Here is a 22,486-nt window from a genome sequence, read left to right as displayed (position 1 = left end):
CATTTTTAAGGCTTGCTTGCTGATTTTCTTTGCACACTTAGCAGTAGAAGTAGGACAAAATTCCCGGTTTCCCCCTACACCCCCAAATGGTTGCAGCAAATGGATTTGGTAAGCACTGGAGATGATGCCAGGCTTGCCAATGCTGCTCTCCTCCCAGCAAAGCCAAGCGACCAGCACCTCTACACACCCAGCAAGGAGCATTTTGAAGGTACTCAATTTTCTGAAGAACCCCCTGAACCAAAGTCCCCAGTCTGGCCAATTTCTACCCAACAGCAGTTTGACTCCTCTCTGCCTCTCACTTGAATCAGGGTTTTTTCTGAGACGGCAGAATACCTTCCAGTCTACCGGAGGGGAGGAAATCAGACTGCTGCTATTGGTGTGAATAATAGTTTGTGATAAGTAAATCTTTTAGGTTTACTTCTAAGTATGTTTTTTAAACATCAGGCTTTTATCTTAAAAAGAATCAACACTCATCTGCAGTAGAACCCTCCTGATATTCGTTACTTGACTCAGCTGTTCACTCAGGTCTTTTCCTTTGATGAAAAACTTTGGTTTACAGACAGTATTTAGCATCCTGATTAATACATAATGTGACCTACTAGTGCTACATACCCCATTTATTCCAATATCTCATAAGCAAGAGAGTTTACTTAGTTGTACTAAGAGGAAAAAAAAACCCCAAACCCTTGAGAATCATTATCTAACATAACTACTTATTTAAAAGAAAGAGGTGGGAAAAATGACTGAAATGGACACTTTCTCCTTCCCATCTTGCTTCAGAGAAAAGGAGGATCACATCACAACTAATCACCTGCTCAAGACCTGCCAGCCAGTGGCTTGTCCTACTTCTTCCTGGGCTTGAACTCCCAGATACTTAAGTCTTAGGGAGGAAAAAGTGCAAATCAATAAAGGCATCTCTACAGCATGAAAAGTCAGAGTTACACCAAGGAGAAGGACCAATCAACATATTTTTTAATTATTACCGTGGCAAGGCTATGATTAGCAATAGCTACAGCAATACTTTTAGTTTCAATGTGCATATAAGCAATAATCACACAGCACCTTAAGCCTGAGCATCCCCAGGAAGCAGCACAAGTTCACCACGCCACTCAACTTCAGCAGCTCAATGTTTGCAGTTGCCCCCCCAAACGTGACCCCACAGACCAGACAGCAGCAACCACAATGTCTAAGGCATCCCAGCCAAGCAAGCAGGGGAAACACTAGTGTCTTATTAGCCAGGTTTTAGCAGGGAAACCAACTCAGTGTAAGCCGACTCTGGTGCAAGAGCTCCCCATGGTTGCTTTATGCCCACAAGGCAGCATTTAGGGGCACTAGAAAAATATTTCTCCATAAAGATCAAGAACATCAAATACTGTCCCTAGAGTACACCATGGGCACAGCCCCCACCTCCCTGAGCCACCTTAGCTACTGGGACATCCTCATGGAAGGGAGCAGCAAATATCTGGGATTACACATTAGCCAGAGCAGCCGCACCAAGGTCCCCGGTAATAGGAACGGTTACGAGACAGAAGGAAAAAGCAGTCGGTCACACTGTTAATGTGTAACATTCATGCCACTTTTACCTTGCCTTCTGCTTGCCTGCTTTTTGGGTGTCAGCATCTGCCAGAAACCCCAGGGAGAGAGCAGCCCAGGCAGCAAGACCTGAGGAAACCCGCAGGGCTTATGTACCGCAGGGGGGGGGGGGGGGGGGGGGCAGAGGGCAGGGCAGGTGGTGAGGGAGGGGTGGGCAGCCTCGTTTGGCACCTGGCCATGCCCCTGCAAGCAAGGAGGACACTTTCCCTGGGCTCAGGAGGGGCCTTGATGAGGGAAACCTGGTGAAGTTTGCTCTCAGGAAAGGTCCCTCCGATGCTCTTCTCCAGATGGTCCTGACTGTGCAAACTCCTGCTGGGGCTGTCATAGACCTCAGAGCCCCCTCTCTCCCCCTTCCCCCTGTTTGCAGACCCTCCTGCTCCCTATCCCCTCCCCAGATCACCCTTCTTCCCCACAAACTCATGTCCGGTTCCCATTCACACTTCCTCACCAGCAGGGATGGCTGTTCTCCTCATCATCATCATCTTCGCATCCCCCTTTTCCTGGCAGAAAGGCTGTGGCAGGTATGTCCACTGTGGCCCCCAGAGCACAGGCGTTAATGTTGGGCTTCAGGTGCAGAGCTGTAGGGAACAGGGTTAGTCGGTCCCCCGGTCGGGGCAGCCCCCACAAGAGCGACACTGTTCCGCTCGACTTTTCTTATCACTAGATTTGTATCCTGTTTCCATGGAAATGAAAGAAACTGGGCAGTAAGCCCCCTCCCAACTCAACTTTGAACAACCCTTACAGTATTCTCTGTCATGCTGTCACTTTGAATGTGTCGCGTTTTTCCCAGGGAAGTCCTTGGAGCACGTGGCACTGTTGACCTGCTCCGGCTGGAGTTTTGCTGCGGCATGCCAGTGTGCCGAATGCCGGACATACCTGGGAAGGTCGGCAGCCGGTGCTTCCACTGTCACTGAGGTTTTGTGCAGGGAAGCCCAGGTAACATCATTAGTGATGGGCAAGTTCAGCTGAAAAGTGGTGAAAACAGTTGAAAAATGAGCTAAGCAGCACTTTATTTCAGCTCCCAGATCTCCTGGAGCAGCCCTGTAGCCAGTGAGTCCCATCTCCATCAGCGTATTGGGGTTGATATTAGGTCAAATCCTCCCTGGGCACTTCCCAAGAAGCCCCTGAAATGGGTGATGCCACCCCCACCTTACCAGCCACTCCCGCAACTTCTCCTTTGATGCCAGCCAGCACCGCAACCTGTGTCAGCAGCATCCCCACCAACAGCCTCGCTGATCCCTACTGACAGTGATGCCGCAGCCACGCTCCCATCCGCTCCTGCCTTGCTGGGGCCTGGGCGCCTGGAGATGGACGAGTGATTGATGGGGCGCCCGCGATACGCCATGATACGCTCCTTATCTGTGGTTTCCCAGTTGGTTCCCATGTCGCTCGCGGGGTTTACAGCATCAATGTCACTTTCTTTCCCTTGGTTTTCTGTTTTTTTTAAACCTGCTTTGGTTCTTTCACACCTATGCGTGTACCCCAGTGAATCTGTTTCATCTTCAGGATTAGTAAAATTGGACAAACAGTCCTGGGCAGACTCATCTTTCCCAGCTGTGCATGGGCGAGACGTGCAATTGAACAGATCGGTCCCTATTTTTCATGGCAGGTCCGCTGAGAGCCAAATCCATCTAAAGCAACTTGCATAGGAATTCTTAGTCAAACGTCGCTATTGCAAATACCATACAAAAACTTGGGTGCACATAGAAAGACCAAGGTTAGCTATGGAGAAAGAGAAGTGGATGGACAGGCTTCATTAAGAAGGGAGAAGAAAATCAGTCTGAGCATCATTGGTACCATCGGGAGATTCCTCCCTTTCCCCCTTCCTGGGCGGACAGCTCCTCTTCCCAAGGACATGGACCTTCACTTGAAAACACTGGGAAACTTCCCCCCCGTATGAACAGCGCTGGCTTTGTCAGGTGGGTGAGAGCAGGACAAGCCCACAGCATCCCCACAGAGTCCCCAGAGCTTGTGTCAAACTGCCAACCTTATGAGACCACTCTGCTCCCCACCAGCCCCCCAGCACACAATCTCCCATGGGCAAGGGCTGGTGTCTGAGCACAGACATCGTGACTGGAGGCTGTTGTTTCCCCATCAGCCCCCCCCCCCAGCACCAGCCTCTGTACCGTGCCAGCTCCCACTGACACTTGCTCCTGCTCCTCCCCATTGCAGTCCCCAGGAAAAAATAAAATAAAATAAAATCACGAAGAGTGGATGCCTACTTCCAAATCAAACCTGGCCAAAAGGGGCAATTCACATCTACCTCTCCATAGGCTTCATCTTTCCCCTCCCCTCTTCCAGCCAGCCAAGACACTATGAACAAGAGCCAGAGCGAACCCCTTTCCCAGCAAGTGGGCTTTGCTGCTGCCAGATTGTGCTGTGTGCTCAAACCCGCAGAGACAACCTGTGGCCATCTGTTAATCCCAGGTGTGTACACGCCACGGCTCTGCTGGCAGAGATAGGCTTCTCCTGGCTCCTCAAACACACCAGTCACCCGACTCAGTGTGCGTGGGGGTTGTTAAAGTGACGTGTGGGTGTGCTCCCCCATCCCCTCTCTCACCTCTTCCATCACTGTCCCCGGCATCAAAGGCTTAGGTGGTCAACAGGTTGTCTTTTTTATTCACTATAAAAAACAGGCTGGAACAAGGGACAACTCAGTCCAGACTTCACGGAAACTGTTCCTGCTCTTCACTGAAACCTGACAGACATGTCTTGACACACAGTGCTGTATGAGCACCTTCCCCGAGCTCTCATCCTCTCCAGGGGAGAAGGTCCTTCTGGTCATTTTGAATTCCTTCACATTTGTGAATGGATTGGGCGTGTGTATATGAAAAGTGGAATTATATGCCTTCGGCCAGGGAAATCTCGGGTTTATTTCACCCTACCTGATCAACTCTGAGCATCCCAAGGCCAGGCACCAGCCCTTAGCATTTCCCTCTGATTTGCAAGAAAAGACTTGTCCCAGGATTTAGGAACTTCTCAGGAATGCTTGGGCTCATGTCTGCCCCAACTTGTGCAGCCAGCCCAGGTTCTGGATCTGGTCTTAACTGGCACAGATGCCCACACTCTCTGGGGACCGCAGCCCAAAGCTCAGCTCCTGAGAAGGGGTCTCCCTGGAGCCCGTGGTTGTATGCCAGCGGTCCATGTGTCTTCAGGTCCCCTTGGCCATACCCAAGGCTTCCCCTCTGTGCACCATTGGGCCAGCCTTTGGACAGGCCAAAGCAGCATGGGCTGGCTCAGAAACACTGGCAACGGGCCCGCAGGAGCACAAGCCCATCCCGCATGTTGTGCCGGTGCCGTGGCCTGACTGCTTCAACCCAGCCTCCAGGCACTGCTTCCCAGGGGCACTGGGGGTGGTGCACGTGAAATGCTGGAAGGGGGCTATTAACGGGACCAAGGCAGCCTGAACTGGCTCAAAATCAGCACCAGCAGTAGCCAAGGGTTGTCACCTTACCCTTGGAGCAATGAGCAGGACGAGGGCAGGCAGCTCCACGACCCCATGCAGCTGGAAGAGCCTGCTGAGAAGCTGGCTAAGCCTTGAAATGGGAAAAGCCCCTTCCCCTCCTCTGGGGCACACGGAGACTCGTAACTCACAGGCCCAGGGCCAGGGGCACAAATCGGTGCCAGTGGATGACTCTGCACAAGAGAAGTTGTGACTGTAGATAATAACCATCCTGTACCAAGGTGGAGCCCACCCCAACCTCTCCAAACTGGGGTCCGGACTGTCCACCTTGCACACCCACTTCTCCGAGAAGCTCTGCGCAGGGTTTTCCACTCTTGCCTGTTTGAGATGGGCAGCGTATGGGGTACTGGGATGGAGTGGGGAAGCAGACATCTGCTGTCCCACAGAGCTGCTGAAGGAGGAGGAGATGGGGAGGGCACTGGACCATGGGGGAGGGCTGAGCAGCAGCTTATCACTGGCTCAGTGTCATTTATTCTCTCCCTGGAGCTGGAAAGGATCTGGCAGCTCTTCCCAATGTATCCTCATGGTTTGAGGGTCCAGCCTTCTCCAACAAAACCATTACAATTATTGGGGTTGTTTAAGGAAGAGAGAACAAACCCGCATAGAAGAAGTATCCTGACCTCTGCTCTTCTGCCTTTTTTCCTGAAGCAACATTTCCCGACGATCCTACAAACAAACAAATATCTGAAAAGCCTCCCCCACCTGTGAAATATACCCTCTGATAAAACCTCCTGGCCTGTTTTCACTCACCAATAAAGACTTAATTTCCATGATTGAGCGAAATGAGGCCGCATGGGGTTGGTGTGGAAATCCACATCGTCAGCTTTACAGTTTGGCTTTCGGCAGTTCTAGGGGATGGTGGGACACCTGCATCAGGTGCCAAAAAGCCCTCCAAAAAGGTTTCCTTTCAGTAATAAATACAAAATGGTTTTATTAATAAAATAGTAACTGCTTGTTTTACAATACAGTCTGAGACACAGCTTGTCACCGTCATGGGGGACATCTGCAGGGCCCAGACCCCTGCGGTCCATCAGGCGCTGCTTTGCCACTGGAACACCGTCAGTAGGCAGGGCCCATGTCACCCAGCATCGGGCTGGGGCTGAGCACCATACCTTGCCCGGAGGTTTGCTGTCAGTGACCGGGCAGGGGCAGCAGCCTGGAGTCCAGGCTCGAATCAGCCCCCTGAAGGCACAGCTTGCTGCTCCGGTAGCTATGGACCATCCTTCTCCTCTCCCCACCTCCAGCCCCATCTCCTCATCCAGCTGCTCCCAGCCTCATTCACCCTCTCTCCTCAGGTCCCGGTTCACTGCCCTCTGACCCTCCCTCACCTGCCCCAAATCCAGCTGTTGCACCCTTGCCTTCCTCCCACGCTCCTCCTCCTCCTCCTGCTGTGCTGTGTGGATGCCGGGGAGGCAGGAGCCACAGCTGAGGAGGTGGTGAGACCCGCTCCCGCAGTCTGGGGCACAGCAGCCTCTGCTGCAGGGGGACCTGCATGCATGGGGCGTCAGCAAGCTCGCACCTCTTATATGGGTTTATAACCAAATGTATAGAAGTGCAAGCTCAGATCCCTCTGCGCAGCTTTACCTGGGGATGTAATAAGACACGTCCTGGACATCCAGACTGAATTTCTTGTTATGAAAGCTGCAGACTTTACAGGTATGTAAATAAAGAGCTAACTATTTACATTTGTATTTTTATGTGGGCAACAGGATATTTTTTTTCCCTCATTTCACTCCCTCAGTCAGCAACCTGGCCACTTCTTTATCCAAACAAAACAAGCTTGGCAAAGTTATTAATTGCTTAGAACAAGATCTTTATTGATTAGCATAAGGATCAATCACTTTATCTGCAGGCAGCTCTATTAGAGCTGCCTGTGACCAGAGTATTTAGCTAAAAGATATCTGTCCTGGTCCCTGGGGAGTTTCACAGAGGAGTCCAAGGTCTCTCCAGTGCTTTTAAAAATACGGCAGGTGGTGGAGAGAATTCAGATGAGGTGAGATGGAGAAGGGCCCCTGTGACCTTCCCTCTAGCCCCAGCAGTCACCAGCGACCCCCTCTTCAAGAGGACTTTGTGCTTCTTCCGGGGGGGCTTTCCTGAAAATGTCTGAACCATGCCTCAAGGGTTACACCGTTTGCAGACCCCTGGGGTTCAAATGAGGCAGCGCAACCTTTGGCTGCGTGGGGCTTGACGCTTCGGCCGGGCCTGGCATCGTGGCCGGCTCCCCGGGGTGGCCAGTAGCCGCAGGGCTCACCTCGCAGCGGGGCTGCGCTGGTGGTGCTTACCTAAGCCACAGCCTTTGGAAGGGAGATGGACTATCAGGCTCGGATGCCCAGAAAGCCCTTCTGGCCAGCTGTAACCTCTTCATACTTCTGCCTGCATTCACAGGGGGTCGTACCTTTTGCAGGAGCCTCTTGCAACCAGGTACCACTTTCCATCCCCAGCTTCAGGAAAGTCGGACAGCACCGCTCCCCACCCCCCTCCCCCCAACGCCATCACCTTTTCTTTGCCTCCCCTTTCAAAAGAAGAAAAAAAAACCCCAACACATAAATAAATAAAATTACCATAAAAAAAAAAAAAAGAAAAGAAAAGACGACCAAAAAGAGGCAGGGGAGGGGGGCTGCAGCTGGAGCCGTCTCTGGCAACCCAGCTCTAATCTCCCGCAAACCCCCGCTATCAAAGCTTGGATCAGCATATCTAATGTAAACGAGCTTTCACACATAAATAACGTGCCACATCTGGCTATTTGGTTTTTATAGCGCCTTAGCTACCGAGCGATTTATAGAGGGCGAGCTTGTTAAAGAGCAGCCCGGGCTCGGCCGGGGGAAGTTGCGGGCTGCCCCGCGGCGGGAGGTGTGAAGAAGCAGCGAGGTGGGAGCGGTGGGCGAGGGAGGGTTTTTTGGGGGGGGGGGCCGGAGTCCCCGCGCCGGCAAGAAAGCAGCTTCTCCGCATCTTTGGGGAAGGGGGGGCCGGGGAGGAGGGCTCTGCCCCCCGGGGGAAGAGGGGCCGGCTCAGCGGCAGGGCCGGGGCAGGCTTAAAAGAGCCATCCAGGAACCGGCGTGTTTGCGCTTATAACCAATTTATTACCGCCGAACATATGGCCAGTATTTCGCCTGGCGTCACCCGCCGGGGAGGAAAGCAAACAGACCGCGCGATGTAAAGCCGGAGGAAGGAGCGCCCGCCCTGCACACGGCGGAGACAATGCGAGAGGCGCGGAGCCGCCGCCGCCGCGCTCAGACCCCCCCCCGCGCCTAGGGACACCCCCACACACACACCACCAGCACCAGCCCCCCCGGCCCCTCAGGTGAGCCCCGTCGCGGTGGGCAGGGGGGCGGCGGGGGCTTACCGACGTGTCCGCGCAGCGGCAGGGATGCGCGCCGGTGACAGCGGGGGGGTGGGGGGGCGGGGAACACCAAAAAAAACCCAAACCGGCGGAGAGCCGGCGCTGGGGCGCAGCAGGTGGGAAGGGGTTGGGGCGGGGGGGGCGCGGCGCAGGTAGAAGTTGATGCTAAGAGGCCGCCGGAGGAGCGGGGGGGGGGGGGGGCGCGTCCCCCTGCCCCGACGGCGGCCCGGCCCGCCCACGCCCCCGCTCCCGGGTGGGCGCCCGGCCGCCCTCCCCCGTGCGCGGCGGGGCCGGGGGTGGAGGGGAAGCGCGGCCCCACCGGGGCGCTCCGCCCGCCTGGCCCGGGGAGGGGGGAGCCGGGGGCGCTTCCCCCCCCAGCCCCGGCGACGGGACACTTCTCGGCTGCGACGGCAGAGTACGCCAGAGGACCGGGAATGGACCCGGCCCCCGCCCGGCCCGCCGGCCCCGGCTCTGCCCGCCGCCCCCCCCCCCGCCCTTCCTTCACTTCTTCCCTTCGTTTCCCCGGTGTTGCCCCCACGCCGCGCGTGTGCGCCCCGACTCGGGCCTGACTACTTGGGTCGGATCCCCTCGCGTGGACCCTTCCCCGCCCTTCTCCCGAAAAGAGCCCGACACACCCCCCCCTTCTTGTGCAGGACGTGCGGGCACCGGAGTCTTCCTCGGAGGCTCAATGTGGATCCCCAGCACCCCCACTCGCGACGCACACCCACCGGCTACCTGCGCGCACAGGCGGGCTCCCCGCCGAGCCCTCCATGTTGTGCTGTGCGGGTGGGAGAAGTAAATTCAGATAAGAAAGTGCTCTCAGCCGTAAATCCCCCGCATTCCCATCGCCCTCGGCCAGACGGGTCGGGTTTTCCTTCCCGAGGAGAAATATTTCTGACAAAGCTTAATCTCATTGGGACACGTTTAATCATTAGAGAGACGGGAACGAATACGGCCGGAGGGCTCGCTGGGGGGGGGCGTGAAACGTTTGCCCGGCAAATAAAACAGTTTATAATAGAGTGGAAGGGGAAGGGAGGCCCCGGGCTGGGCTTACAGCTTTCGCCGGGGCGGGGGAATTAAATAAGACAAACAAATATCTAGGCCGGGCGGCTGCGGGATGCGGGGGGCTGCGGGCTCCCGGCTTTGTGCTCGCACGCATGGCCTTCACGAACTGCCTTCGCCACTATTGGCAATATTTTCAAAGATCTCATTAAAGTGCATTTATCAAAGCCCTAACATGTGCCCTCCGGCTCTGACATAACCCCGTTAGCCCCCAGGGAGGAGGGGGAAAAATCCCAATTTCTATTACAATTCACCGCCTCGGGAGGTTGGTTGGGGGGCAGGCTAGATCTAGATCTACACATTTATAAGTAATATGGGGGAATTGGAAGGATTTCTCCGTCTTTGAAGCTTCGGGGGGAAGGAGATAGAGTAATCGTGAGAATAGGAAAGCTCATTTAGATTCCTATGTCCTGGAGAAGATTTGTCTGCGGGAGAAAGGCAGACCGGCGCCGGGATTTTTGGGAGGCGGCAGGGGCTTTCTCTTGAGCCTCGATAGGGAAGGCCGGTGCCGGCTCCCTTTCTGTGTGCAGGGCAATCTTTCCCCTTCCCCCCCCCCTTTTTTTTCTTTTTTCTTTTCCCCCAAAACGTCCTTAACGCCTGTGCTAATGCCGTTTTTCCAGCCGTGAAAAGCGACGGGAATTTCACCCCGCAGAAACTCCGACCCCCGCACGTTACAATTAAGTTCTTGAAAGCGACGGCGGATTCGGAGGGCTCTGGTTTCCCCTGATGTCAGGAAATACGATTTTTTTACGCTCCCTCCGTCCCCCGGCCAGGGTGCCGGTGCTCAAGGCAATCCGGTGGCGTGGGTTCCCCGTCCCCGCTCCCTTTCCCACGGCCTGGCGTGGCGCGTCCCCTCCGAGCCGGCAGCATCTCCGCAGAGCTGCCGCTTCGCCGCTGGAAAATGCCATTTAAAACCCTCTGTGCGGGGCTCTCGGAGGGTGTATTTAGCAGCGACAGTTTTATTTTTAATTTGGGGGGGTTGGGGTTGGTTTTTTTTATCGCCGACAAAAGATGTCGTCTTTAATGATGCGGCTCTCCTTTCCCCCGCCACACTTTAAAACAAAGAGGGTGTTGCTTACAGGGGATGCTCCTGAGGTGAAGCTCCTAATAACAATTATCAGGAGCGACACGGGCTGCGCTTCCCTCTCTCTATTTATTTCAAGTGTAGCTCGTTCTAAGAGATAAAATAAACCTGTCCCCCCTAACAAAGGCTTTGTGTGGGCTTCGCTAATCCGTACCGAGAGGCAAGGTGCAGTCCTTTTTGTTTGTTTATTTGTGGTCTGGAGTGAAGGAAAACAATAGCTCGCACCTTCGGTCTAATCAAACAATAAACTAATCCACTTGACGGCTGTTGTCGGAGATGCGATGCGGGGATGGGTTAGAGGTCGGTGCGAGCGAACCGCACAGGGAGGGGAGGAATAGCGGCAGACTCCTGCCAAACCCCCTTTCATTCATTTTTTTATATATATATAATATTATTATATATAGTGTACGTATGTGATGTCGCTCGGCAGAGAAGGGAACGAAGTCAGGGGCGTCGGTGGCTTAAAACAGCGGGAGAGAGCCGGCGCTTCGCGGGGAGCGGGAGCCCTCCGGCCGCCGGCGGGAGGAGACACCCGATGCAGCAAGGGAAGGCGCCTCGCCGCTTCGGAACACGACCCACGGGCCGCCCGTGGCGTGGCGTGGCGTGGCGAGACCCGGCTCCGCCGGCCCGCGGCGGGGGGGGCTGCCCTCCGCTGCCCGGGCGGTCTGCTGGCTTTGCGGGTCCAGGGCGGCGGGGTCGGGGCCGGGGCCCGCGGAGATGCTGCCGGTTCGGAGGGGACGCGCCACGCCAGGCCGTGGGAAAGGGAGCGGGGACGGGGAACCCTCCCCCCCGCCTCCCACGCGTGACCGCCCCGCACACACCGCTGCCGCCGAGAACCGCTCAGAAGGGGTCTTTCCCTCTCTTATCCCCCACCCAGTGCCTCTTCCCCTGTCTTAAAAAAAAAACAACAACCAAAAACCAGCTTCAATGCCGCTAAAACCAACACCCGCCGCCCGTGGGGTGGGGGGGCCGCTCCCCACGCAGCTCGGGGCGGGGGGACAAAGAGCGGAGAGGGAGGGGAGGCGAATGGCGGGTGTTTGAGCTACCTGTGAAAGTAAACAGGTAAATATTCCCCCACTTGTCCTGAAGTGCAGCCACTCAGCCTGTGTACACGCACCGCGCCGCCGGCCTCCGCCGGGCTTCTGCAAAGAGCCCTCCCCGGGGCGAGCCCCTCCAGGGCAGCGGGGTGGGAGGGCAGCCCCCCTGGCCCCGGTAGGCTCTGCGGACTCCCCCCCGTCGCCCCCTCACCCTAAGGCTGGAGCATCCCCCCTCCCCACCCGGCTGGTCCCGCCCGCGGGGTGCTGGGAGGGGGACACAGCGGGGAGAAGGGCGTGAAGGGTGGCGGGGAGAGCCTCCCTCCCCCCCCGGCTCTGTCGTGATAGCCGCCGGGCTGCCGTCGGGTTCCCCCCCCGCTCAGCGCAGCGCGGCTCCGGGCACGGGGGCTGCGTCCCGGCCCCGCGACCCCTCCTGACGTCAAAGGGCCCGAGCGGCTCTCACGTCACCTCCCGCTGGTGACGTCACGGTGTCCCGGGCCGCTCGCTCGGTGCGGAGGGAGAGCGGCCTCGGCCCGCAGCGTTGCCTGCTCGTGGGAGCCCCTCCGACCCCCCACCCCCGCTGCCGGGCCGCGGGACTTTGTGTGCCCACGAGGGACCATTGTTCCCCGCGGGTGGACGGGCCGCCGGCGCCGGTCCTCCCTTTACCTCTCAGGCGGTGCCGGGGCCCGGCCAAACACCCCCCACCTTCGGGGGGCTGCGTGGGGGGGCCGGGCCGGGCCGGGCCGGGCCGGGCCAGCCCGCAGCGACCCCCGGGGCCGTGTCCGCCCTCCCGCGGCGGAAGGGCCCGCTCTCCTCCCGTGGGCATCCCCCGCTCCCGCCGCCGTCGGGCCCCACGTCGCGGGGGCTTTGCGGGATGCTCTGCCCGTGTTGTGGCATTTGCGCGTGTGTTTGGGGGTTGGGGGATATTATTATTATTTATTATTATTATTATTAATTATTTAAAGCCCCCCCCGAGGAGCGGAGCTGCCCAAGGAACGGGCCGCCCGCCCCGCTGCCCCGGGAGGACACGGCCCCGGCGATGCTCTGCCCGTCCCTCCCCCGGTTCGCCGGCTTGGCTTCTGCCGGGCTTCTTGAATTCGAGACGTTGTATCGTGGTCCCGTCGCTGTCGCGATTGTCACTGTTATTCCGGCTTTTTTAATTTTTATTATTATTATTATTATTATTTATTCCCCCCCCCCAACTTTGCCGCGGCGGGAAGTAATTCAAACCCCATCCTGCCCCATCCGACCCAAACGCCAACGCCGCCTCCCCCCGCGCCGGGCAGGTCGAGCCGGGAGCGGGGTGGGGGTGGGGGGGAATAAATCAATCGATAAACCCGAGATTTGCTGGAAATTAAAGCGCTCTGCCTGGTGCGTGTCCCAAGCCCCTCCCCCCCGGGGAAAGGGAAGCGGAGCGGGGGAGCGCCCGCCCGAAGGGGTTCCCTCGATATCGAGGAAGGACTCCGAAATGGATGAAGAGATAGCCATTGAGCGCGGTTGAATACCATGACAACTAGGAACAACCTCAGATTTATTCCCAACAGTTAGGACACATTGAAAGAGGGCGTCAATCACGTATTATTTCGCCACTGAAATAAATGCAAAAACTGCGCCGAGACAAAGGGTTCCAACAGAAGCCGGACATTTGTCTACATTGCGGACATTGTTTCCAGCTTAGCCATAGGGTTGTATTTGTGTTTGCGCGGGTCCGACCACCCAGGATGTGCTCAGGGGCTCGCTTAAAAAAAAAAAGGGGGGGGGGGAAATCCCTGGGCATTGTCAGCCACATCACATACTTTATGGGAGGCAGGCTGGGGGCTGGGGGAGGAAAGATGGGGGGAGCGGGGAGGGAGAGGAGGGGAAGGTGAGAATACATTGATCGGCAAATAGGAGGATCGTCGTCTTCCTCTTCCCACCACCGGCAGCCCCATTCCCGCTCCCTCCTCCGGGAAGAGAAACTCGGTCAACTTTTCTTTCCCAGAAATAAAGGTGGTGGTGAGAAGCCCCTTCCCACATTCTAGCCCCCACGCCGCACACCACCATCCTCCCCGCGCACAAACCCGTCCCGGGCCGGGGTCCGGCTGCGGGGCGCTTCGGGGAAGGGAAAAGGGAAAAGGGAAAAGGGAAAAGGGAAAAGGGAAAAGGGAAAAGGGAAGGGAAAGGGGAAGGGAAAGGTCCGGGCCGTGCCCGGCGAGGGTGCGCACGGCCAAGGGTCCTCGGCGGGTGCAGGAAAGGGGAGGAAGAAGGAAAGTGAAAATAAAAGTTGGTGGCAGACAGATAGAGAGGGGAGAAGTTGGGGAGGGGGGCGGTCTGCAGCCCCGCGCCGGGCGCGGGGAGCTTCCGCGGCCGCGCAGCGCTGCTCGGCTCCGCGCCACTCCGCCGGGACCCGCGCCCGGGGACGCTGCGGGGCTCGGCGGCTGCCGGCGCCCCGGGTGTGCGTGTGTGACACCTGGAGGTCCGGCCTTCCAACACGCCCTTTTGGAAAGGAACCCCTTCTTTACCGCCCCACCCCTCCTTCCCCAGATCCTGAAAAAGAAAGAAAAAAAAAGAAAAAGAAAGAAAAAAATGAATTCCAGTCGTATTTGAAAGTCCATTGGCCTCCAGCCCATTAAATTAACCAAACCGGCTGGGTTTTATTCCCCTGGAAGAAGGAGGCAAAATCAATGAGACCTCTTCAAATAAAGCCCCCCCCCCCCCCCCAAGTAATCACCTCCCGGATCTCCCCGGGTCGTGACTGACGATCGCATTTTGCCAGTTCGGTTAATTTCGGAGCAAACTAGAATCAATTACTTGCTGTTTAATTTCCAGCGTTCATCCCTAAGCCTCAACCAAAATATTGACCTAGGCGGTTTAGATAAGTTGGTCTCTTGCCATCTGAGCCGCCTCTCGTTTCGGTCCCGCGCGGAGCTTTGAGCGCGTCCCCGCGCAAAAGAGCTGCCCCCCCCCCGGGGGTGCGTGGGCGCGCAGGCTGCGCGGGAGGGGTGGGAAACCGCGCACGCAGCCTCCCTCGCTCCTTATCACACCCCCCCCCCCAGTCTTTTTTTAATTTTTTTTTCCCCTCTCTGCTTTTCAAGGCAATCGGTGGAAAACACACTTTGGAGTGTGCGGAATATCGGGCTGGTGCGAGGCTCTTTGTATGTAAATACCGTGTTTAAAAAAAAAGGAAAAAATCACACCCTCCCTCTCTCGCTGACACACACGCACACACACGCGGAAGGGCCCTCCCCACGCCGGTAATTAACTGACACGTTATACCACTCATCACCAATGGTGGAAGCTCGGAGCTCGCCCAAAACCCGCAATTTCACATCTGCAAACACTGTCTTCATCCACTTGACTTCCAAGACCCGCCCACACGTGGCCAACCTTTCCCGGGTTTAATGTGTTTTTTTTCTCCCTCCTCTCGGCAGGTTCATGTGTGGGGACCAGCCTTATATGGACTGTTCGCTCCAGCAATGGCTCGTTTTTTTCAAGCGGCAGGCACGGGTTCGGGGTGTTTAAGCAAGATCCAGAAGTGATTTTTTTTTTCTTTTTTTTTCCTTTTTTTTGGCGTGTCTTTTCCCCCTTTCCCCTGGAGTTACAAACTATTTCCGAAGCCAGCTGCTGCTCCCGCTGTCTGAATTTCCCCCGTGGCAGAACAAGCCCGTAGAAACCACCACCGCAGAGATCCACCGCTGCGGCCGGGGCTCCGCTTCTTCTTTTGCACAAAACCCTTCGGTTATTTTTCTATAAATCTAGATTATTCTATCCCCCCCCACGCCCCCCTAACACCCTCCACGCGTGCCGCCGCCCCGCAGCCTCCTCCCCCGGATCCCGCGTGCGGGGCTCTTCGCCGCCGCTCCCCCGTGTTGTGCGTGGGCTCCCGTGACGCGGCGGATCGGCGGAGCTGCTCCACCAACTTTCCTGCCTCGAATTGGCCGGAACATGTCTCTGACCAACACAAAGACGGGCTTTTCGGTGAAGGACATTTTGGACCTCCCCGACACCAACGATGAGGACGGCTCCGCCGCGGAGGGCGGCGAGGAAGAGAGCGAGGCGCCGGAGCCGCCCAAGAAAGCGGGAGTTTTGGGACAAACCCCCTTGGACACTGTTCAGACGCTGCCTTTGAAGAACCCTTTCTATGATAATAGCGATAATCCCTACACGCGCTGGCTGGCGAGCGCCGAGGGCATCCAATACTCCCGTGAGTACCGACCGCGCAGTGCCGCGGGGACCGGGGCAGCGCCCGCGCCCGCGGGGGCATCCCCCGGCGGTGGGGCGGCTGGTGGGGGGGGAACGGGAAGGGGGGGGTTACCGCTCGCCACGGCCGGCTGACCCCCCCCCCCGCCCCTCTCCCCCGGGCGGGGGAGAGCCGCGCTGCCCCGGGGCGGCGGGAGGGATGCGGGGGGGGGGGGCGCGGCGCGGAGCCCCCTGCCCCGGGCTGACGGAGGGCTCTCGGCCGGACTCTCCGCAGTGCACGGGCTGACGGCCGGCGGCGGCGGCCAGGACCCCTCCGCCAAATCGCCGGAGCCGTCGGCCGACGAATCGCCCGACAACGAGAAGGAGGCGGCGGGCGGCGGGGACGCGGGGAAGAAGAGGAAGAGGAGGGTGCTCTTCTCCAAGGCGCAGACCTACGAGCTGGAGCGGCGGTTCCGGCAGCAGCGGTACCTGTCGGCGCCGGAGCGGGAGCACCTGGCCAGCCTGATCCGCCTCACCCCCACCCAGGTGAAGATCTGGTTCCAGAACCACCGCTACAAGATGAAGCGGGCCCGGGCCGAGAAAGGTATGGAAGTGACTCCTCTTCCCTCCCCGCGGCGGGTGGCCGTGCCGGTCTTAGTCAGGGACGGCAAGCCCTGCCACACGCTCAAAGCTCAGGACTTGGCAGCCGCGACTTTCCAGACGGGAATCCCCTTCTCCGCCTATAGCGCCCAGTCTCTACAGCATATGCAATACAACGCCCAGTACAGCGCTACCAGCAACCCCCAGTACCCCACAGCACACCATTTGGTACAAGCTCAGCAATGGACTTGGTGAAGGCTGGAGGGGAGCGCGCCCACACGCACACACTAGCCCCACACACACACAGAAAAAGGAGGAAAAACAAAAATAATAAAGAGAGAGAGAGAGAGAGACTGATGCTCCAAAATTAAAATCAGAACTGCGGGGGAAGGAATGGAGAGGGAAACGCTATTATTATTATTATTATTATCGCTATTATTATTATTATTATTATGGGTTTTTTTTCCCTCTCCCGTTTCTTTTCCCCTCCATTTTTTTGGGGGGGGCTCGGTTTCATTTCTGGGGGAGGCGGGGGGGAAGGGAGGGGAGGTGTTTTTGTGCGTCATTGTTTACAGAAATTTTTGCGCCATTCAGAGTGGTCCTGTCTACCTACAACTAAAATAAAAAAAAAAAAGGGGAGGGGGGGGAAATCGTCAGAATTAAAAAAAAAAATAAAGAATAAAACCCCCCCCGGCTGCTCCTGTGGTTTTGTGCGTGCGCCCGGAGCGCGGCCGCCGTACCGGGGTGCGGGGGACCCCGACAGGGAGATCTCGCTTGCTCCCCCTCCTAGGACAATTTTCGGCAGCGTCTAACCCCCGACAACTGTTAGCGGGCGTATTTTGACATCTCCTTGCGATCACCGCTGCCGTGAGTAGCAGCCAAGGGGTTCATTTTGTTTTATTTTGTTTGGGGTCTGCGCACAACTCTTCCCGAGCAGAGGGAAAAGAACCGCAGCTGAAACCCTGTCTGCTCACCGCCGCGGGAAAGCGGGCTCGTTGTGTACAAACCCGGGCTTTCGATATTTTAATAAGAATTTTAATTTAAAAAAAAAAGGCAAAAAAAAAAGCTGTGTTTCGAGAGAAAAAAAAAAATAAGAGAAGGAACGGATAACAACGACGAACCTGTTTTGTTCGACTTCCCGGTGCGGCCGGCGCCCGCCGCCGCCTCCCCGCATCCCCCGGCGGCGGGCGGCCTTTCGGCCGGGCTCAGCGGGGCCGGGGGGGGGCCCACGGGGAGACACGGCCGAACAGGGCACCCCGGCCCCCCCACCCCGCCCGTCGCCCCCGCAACTTCTTTTTTTTGGGGGGGAAAGCGGCTTTTTTCGGGGCAGTCGTCTCCAGCCCGGCTCCTCCGCAACGCCCGGAGCTGGCGACAACCCGGGCGGGGGCGGGGCGGGGGGAGAATAATTTTATATCTGTGACTGTGCTTTGATACACCCCAGTGCCCCCCGTGGTGCTGGGGCCCTCCGGCTGCGGAGTTGCGGATACCAGCATCACCCCACCGCCCCCCTGCCCGGGCTGGGGGCCGTTTGCACGGGGCGGGTGGGGGTGGAAAACTTCGGGTTCAGCCCTCGGGGATGTGCCGGCGGCTCAGGCAGGTCGGGGGAAAGGGTTAACACCTGGGGCACCCCCCCCCCCAAAAAAAAAAACGGGGGAGGGGGGGTAGTGGGGAAGAGAGAGGCGAGGCGGAGCGGGGGCAGGCCGGGCGGCTCAGCCGGGCCGGAACGGGGACCGAGCCCGGCCCGGGGGAAGCGGCGGTCGGTTTCGGGCAGGGCAGCCCCGGCTCGGAGAGGGTTTAGGCAGTGCCGGGCCAGCTGCGGTTTTTAGGCTGGTAAAGATGCTTAAAAAAAAAAAAAAAATCAAAACCCAAACAAACGGTGGCTTGTCCGGTGTGATGGGGCCGGGGCAGCGCCCGCCCCGTCCTGCCGGGGCCGAGCCGAGCCGGTTCGGTTCAACGCCCGAAGCTGGGTACCGATCGCTACCGGTACCGCAGCACCCCGGCCCCGCCGTGCCCCTGCGCGCCTGTCCGCCCCAGCGCAGCGTCCGCAATTTTTCCTTTTCCTCTCTCTTTTTTTTTTTTCTTTTTCTCTCCCCCCCTCTTTTCTTGTTCCTCCTTCCCGCTCCTCCCCGCCGGGCCAGCCTTTATCCTAAACCACCCGAGGCCGGGCTGCTGCTCGGCTTCGCGGCGGGGACGCAGCCGGCAACCTGCCTGCGCACCGGCGGAGCAGCCCCGCCGGAATCACCGGGGGAGAGCCGGCCGAGCAAGCGGCGGAGCCTGCTTTGCAGCCCGGGGAGGGTCCGCCGGGGTCCCGGACCCCTGCCCCAGCGTACACGGTGGGGGGGGTTACGTGGACACGGGCAGTTTTTCCCCTCGCCAGTCCCAGCGTGCGGGCCAGGAGCGGGAGAGAAGGAAAATTGTCACTTTTTTCTTCTTTTTTTTTTTTTCTTTTTTTTTTTTTTTCCCCCCAGGCTCTGCTAAGTCTATAAAACCAGTTGTGTGGCCCTAACCTCCGTGGCCTTATATCTCCTATGCTGCCGGGCCAGCTCCGGGCAGTCTATCTTTGCACAATATACAGTAGACTTCACAAAACAGCACAATGGGGGAGGCAGGGAGGTGAGCATGTTAGAGGCGTGCATATTAAAGAGATGGAGGCAAAGGCAGGCAGGGCTGGGCCGGGGGGGGAGAAAAAAAGGAGAGACAGTTTGGGGGGGTGGGCCCCCTCCCTGTGCCTTCCCTCCCTTCTTCTCCTCCCCCCCCCCTTCTTTTTTAGGGCCATTCAATTCATTTATGGGAGGCAGTCCATCTCGGAGTCAGGGAGCAGTGTCCTTTGCGTTTTGTTAGGGCTGTCACTCGTGCTCATTGTTAGGCATGTTCTACATGTTGTATCCCATATGGCCAGCTGGGCCGGGGGACCCCTCACAAAACCCAAATTGTGCCCAGCTTTCAAAACCAGCATTGTTGTCTGTGAAAGGAAGACGAATTAAAAATTCGTGCTATATCTATTCTGGACAAAAAAAAAGGGGGGGGGCAAGGAAAAAGAATCCCTCTCTCTTTCTCTCCCTCTCTCTCCCTCTCTCTTTGAAGACTAACAGAGGCCCTCCTCTTCTCCCAGTTCCCGCTGACAAGTTTCTCCCTCATTTCACAGGAAATTAGGCTTCCCCCCCCGCCCAAAGACCCAAGCGCATCTCCCCCGTAAAACACAAGGCGATGCCCGCTCCTGCGCCTCCAGCCCGCCAGCGGAGCTCCGCTGCCCGCGCTGCCCGCACTGCGCGGAGGCTGCGGCGGGCAGCAGAACAAGGCTGCATTCAGGGCCGGTAATGTTATGCAGGCTGCCTCCCTGCCCGGCCCGGCCGTACCGCCCGGCCGGCTGGCACGTCCCGCTTCTCCCCCGGAGAAACGGCTCTTTCTTGTCGTAGCTCCTCGTTGTGCAAGGCAGGCGATCAGAGAGAGAGAGAGAGAGGGAGGGAGGCCAAAATTTAAAAAAAAAAGAAGAAAAAATAATGAAAAAGGAAAAAAAGAAAAAAGAAATAATGAAAAAGAAAAAATAAGAAAAAGAAAAAAGAAAAAAATTAAAAAGAAAGAACGAAAATGAAATAACGAAAAAGAAAAAAGAAAAAAGAAAAGAAAAAGAAAAGAAAAAAAGAAAAGAAAAAAAAGGGGGGACCCCCCCAACCATCCTTGCCAATTTCAGCACCCCCGGCAGAGGCAGGGGGGGCTGCACGGCGCTGCGCGGGGGCGTTGCTGTGCCCCGGAGTTGATCTGCCCTCGGAGCGGGCCCGTGGCGCAGAGACGGGGCTTCACCTGGGGGGGACCGGCACCTCTGCCCCCCCGCCGACACCCCTCCTGCCTGCAGTTTTGGCAGCAGCCCCCCAATTTTCCCCGCTGTCCCCCCCCAACCCGGGTGCACCCCTCTCCTCCGCCCCGGGAGCTGCGTAGGAAGCCACAAGCCTCCAGAGTTGCCCGTCGGGTTTAGATCGCGACACGCTCCGCGGATCGCGATTTGGGGCACAAGCGGGCTGAGCCCGGACTTCAGGCCCCGCTTCGCCCCGCTCCTGCGGCTCCGCTCCCTTTCCTTCCCCCGCCTTTTCTCCTTCCTCCACCCTCTTGTAGGGAAGAAACTATTTAGGCGCCTCCGATAACCTGGTAATGAGCTGGAAGCCCCCTTAAGCCCTGGAAATAACTTACTTTCGTCACCTATTGACTGTTTGGCTTAGTTTGGAACCGGTGTGGATTTTTCGGGTCTTTTCAAGAGAGCCGGTCAATGAAAAGCTAATCCAATATTTACAAAGTATAAGGGCAATTCTCGGCGGTGGTGAGGAAGGGGCCGGTGGGGAAGGGCTGTGGGGGGACACGGGGGGGGGGGAGGTCCGCCCCCCCCCCGCGACGTGCCCGCTGCGGCTGGAGGAGCGAGCTCCGGCCCGGGGCGGCGGGTCAGGAAACCTGCGCTCCTGGCTGCGGGAGCGCCATGCCCCCCCGCCTCCCCTCCTCCCCGCACCTGCAAATAAACCCCCGAAGCCCCCCCCAGCCCAGCGACCCCCCCCCATCTCCCCGAAAAGGGAACAATTTAGGGGTTTATTGCTTTTCTGCAGCGGCGGGGATGGAGTGGATAGTATATATCCCCCCCCGCCCCCCCACCGCAGTGCGGCCGCAGGGAGGCAGCAGAGCCCCGCGCAGCCCCGCTACCCCTCCGCGCTCCCCCGGGGCTGGGGGAACCGGCGGGGGGAAGCGAGGCGGTGGGCACCGGCCTCCGACAGCCCCCCCTCGGGGCGGGACCGCGGGCGGCCGCACGGCGGCGCTGCCGGATAAGGGACGCGCCGTCGGGGCCGCCCCCCCAAAGGGTCCCGATGGCGGCCAGGAGCCTCCTCACGGCGTCATCCCGGAGAGGTGGGAAAGGGACCCTCACAGCCCCCCGCCCAGGGGCAGGGATGGACCAGGGGGATGGGCGGGGAGCACTCCGGGGGGGAATGGGAGGGAGCAGCTTTGGGCCTACACCCGTCTCTTTGAAATACAGCACGGAGCTCAAGGTGTGAAAATATCTGCCCCGTAATCCTTATGTGGGGCAAGACACCATAGGAGGGGGGAGTCCTGCTACCCCTGCCGGTGGTGCGGCTGCCTCTTCTGCCCCCGGCAGCCCCAGGGGTCTGGCAGACCCTCAAGAGCCGGGCACCTGTCTTTTGGGCAAACAGCACACCTCCAAATCCTAGGTGGGGTTTGGTGCGAAGCATTCACCTGTTTCATATCATTATGAGGATCAACCACCCCAGAAGAGCAAACAAAGCAAAGCGGTGAGGTTATCACAGCATTTCGGAGAGCTGACGATGAAGTGACAGCACATAGATGGTCTCTTCCCAGCACTCCGTCTCTTCTCACCCCGGCATGAAGTCGGAGTGTCGGCAGCCACGGGGATGGCTACAGCTGCCTTACTGCTCTCAGAGGTGCTGGGGGCACTTACAGCTCACACGCTCAAAGGTAATGAGGCATCTAAGCAGGGCAGGTAAGTGCTTAAGGACATCCCTTTTTTGAATGATCCAACTCAGAAGCGCTTTGGGAAAGGCCAAATAAATGGCAGCCTCCGGCTGCCCTTGCTGTGCCTTTAGCAAGACTCCCCACCACCCACACCGCAGATAGCCCACTGCACTGTGCCATTGCCACAGGAGCTTTTTTCCTCCCTGTGCTATCTGGCTTCTTGTATTAGCCAAAACAAGCTCTAAAAGAATGTCAGTACTCACGTTTTGCATCAAAAACAAGAGTCCAAGCTGTGGTTTTGTCCCCACTTCTGACATTTGAAAGTATCTGAGCAGCAGGTTAAAGCTCATAGCAAGCAAGTTAGGACACCTTTAACAAAAAAAATTCAATTCTGGGCAAGCATCAGCTCTCATTCCCAAGGGCAGCGTTGCATACTCACCCCTTCTTACAGTGACCTCCCCAGGCTGACCCCATTAGGAAATGCTTCAGGAGAAACAGATACAGCCCTCCCTTAAGTAAACTGTGAGAATAAAGGCCTGGCACTGCTCACCTCCACACTACGGCCCCGCTGGGGCATGGCCAGCATCGGTCTGCCTTTCTCTCTGGGGTACAGCACAACGAGCACACTCCAAACCAGAGATCTCCCTTTCTTCCCCAGGGGACAACCCCTTTCCAACCCCAGAAAA

General features: G+C 57.7%; 1 protein-coding gene across 1 annotated transcript; it reads left to right on the top strand.

Moving 5' to 3' along the window:
• The first annotated feature begins 14,686 nt into the window (after positions 1 to 14,686).
• NKX2-2 (NK2 homeobox 2) lies at positions 14,687 to 16,814 on the top strand. Its single transcript, XM_052785653.1, has 2 exons — positions 14,687 to 15,759; positions 16,030 to 16,814. The coding sequence occupies exons 1-2, from the start codon at positions 15,501 to 15,503 to the stop codon at positions 16,587 to 16,589; spliced, it is 819 nt and encodes a 272-aa protein (XP_052641613.1). The 5' UTR covers positions 14,687 to 15,500; the 3' UTR covers positions 16,590 to 16,814.
• The last annotated feature ends 5,672 nt before the right edge of the window (positions 16,815 to 22,486 follow it).

Source organism: Harpia harpyja, chromosome 4 (genome assembly GCF_026419915.1).
Source record: "Harpia harpyja isolate bHarHar1 chromosome 4, bHarHar1 primary haplotype, whole genome shotgun sequence".
Lineage (NCBI taxonomy): Eukaryota > Metazoa > Chordata > Aves > Accipitriformes > Accipitridae > Harpia > Harpia harpyja.
The sequence above is the reverse complement of the archived record's forward strand: the minus strand, read 5'-3'. Positions and strand labels throughout refer to the sequence as shown.

Coding starts and splice junctions, on each gene's coding strand:
- NKX2-2 (XM_052785653.1), top strand. CDS start 15,501: ATGTCTCTGACCAACACAAAGACGGGCTTTTCGGTGAAGGACATTTTG. Junction 15,760..16,029: donor CGAGGGCATCCAATACTCCC/GTGAGTACCGAC, acceptor GACTCTCCGCAG/TGCACGGGCTGACGGCCGGC.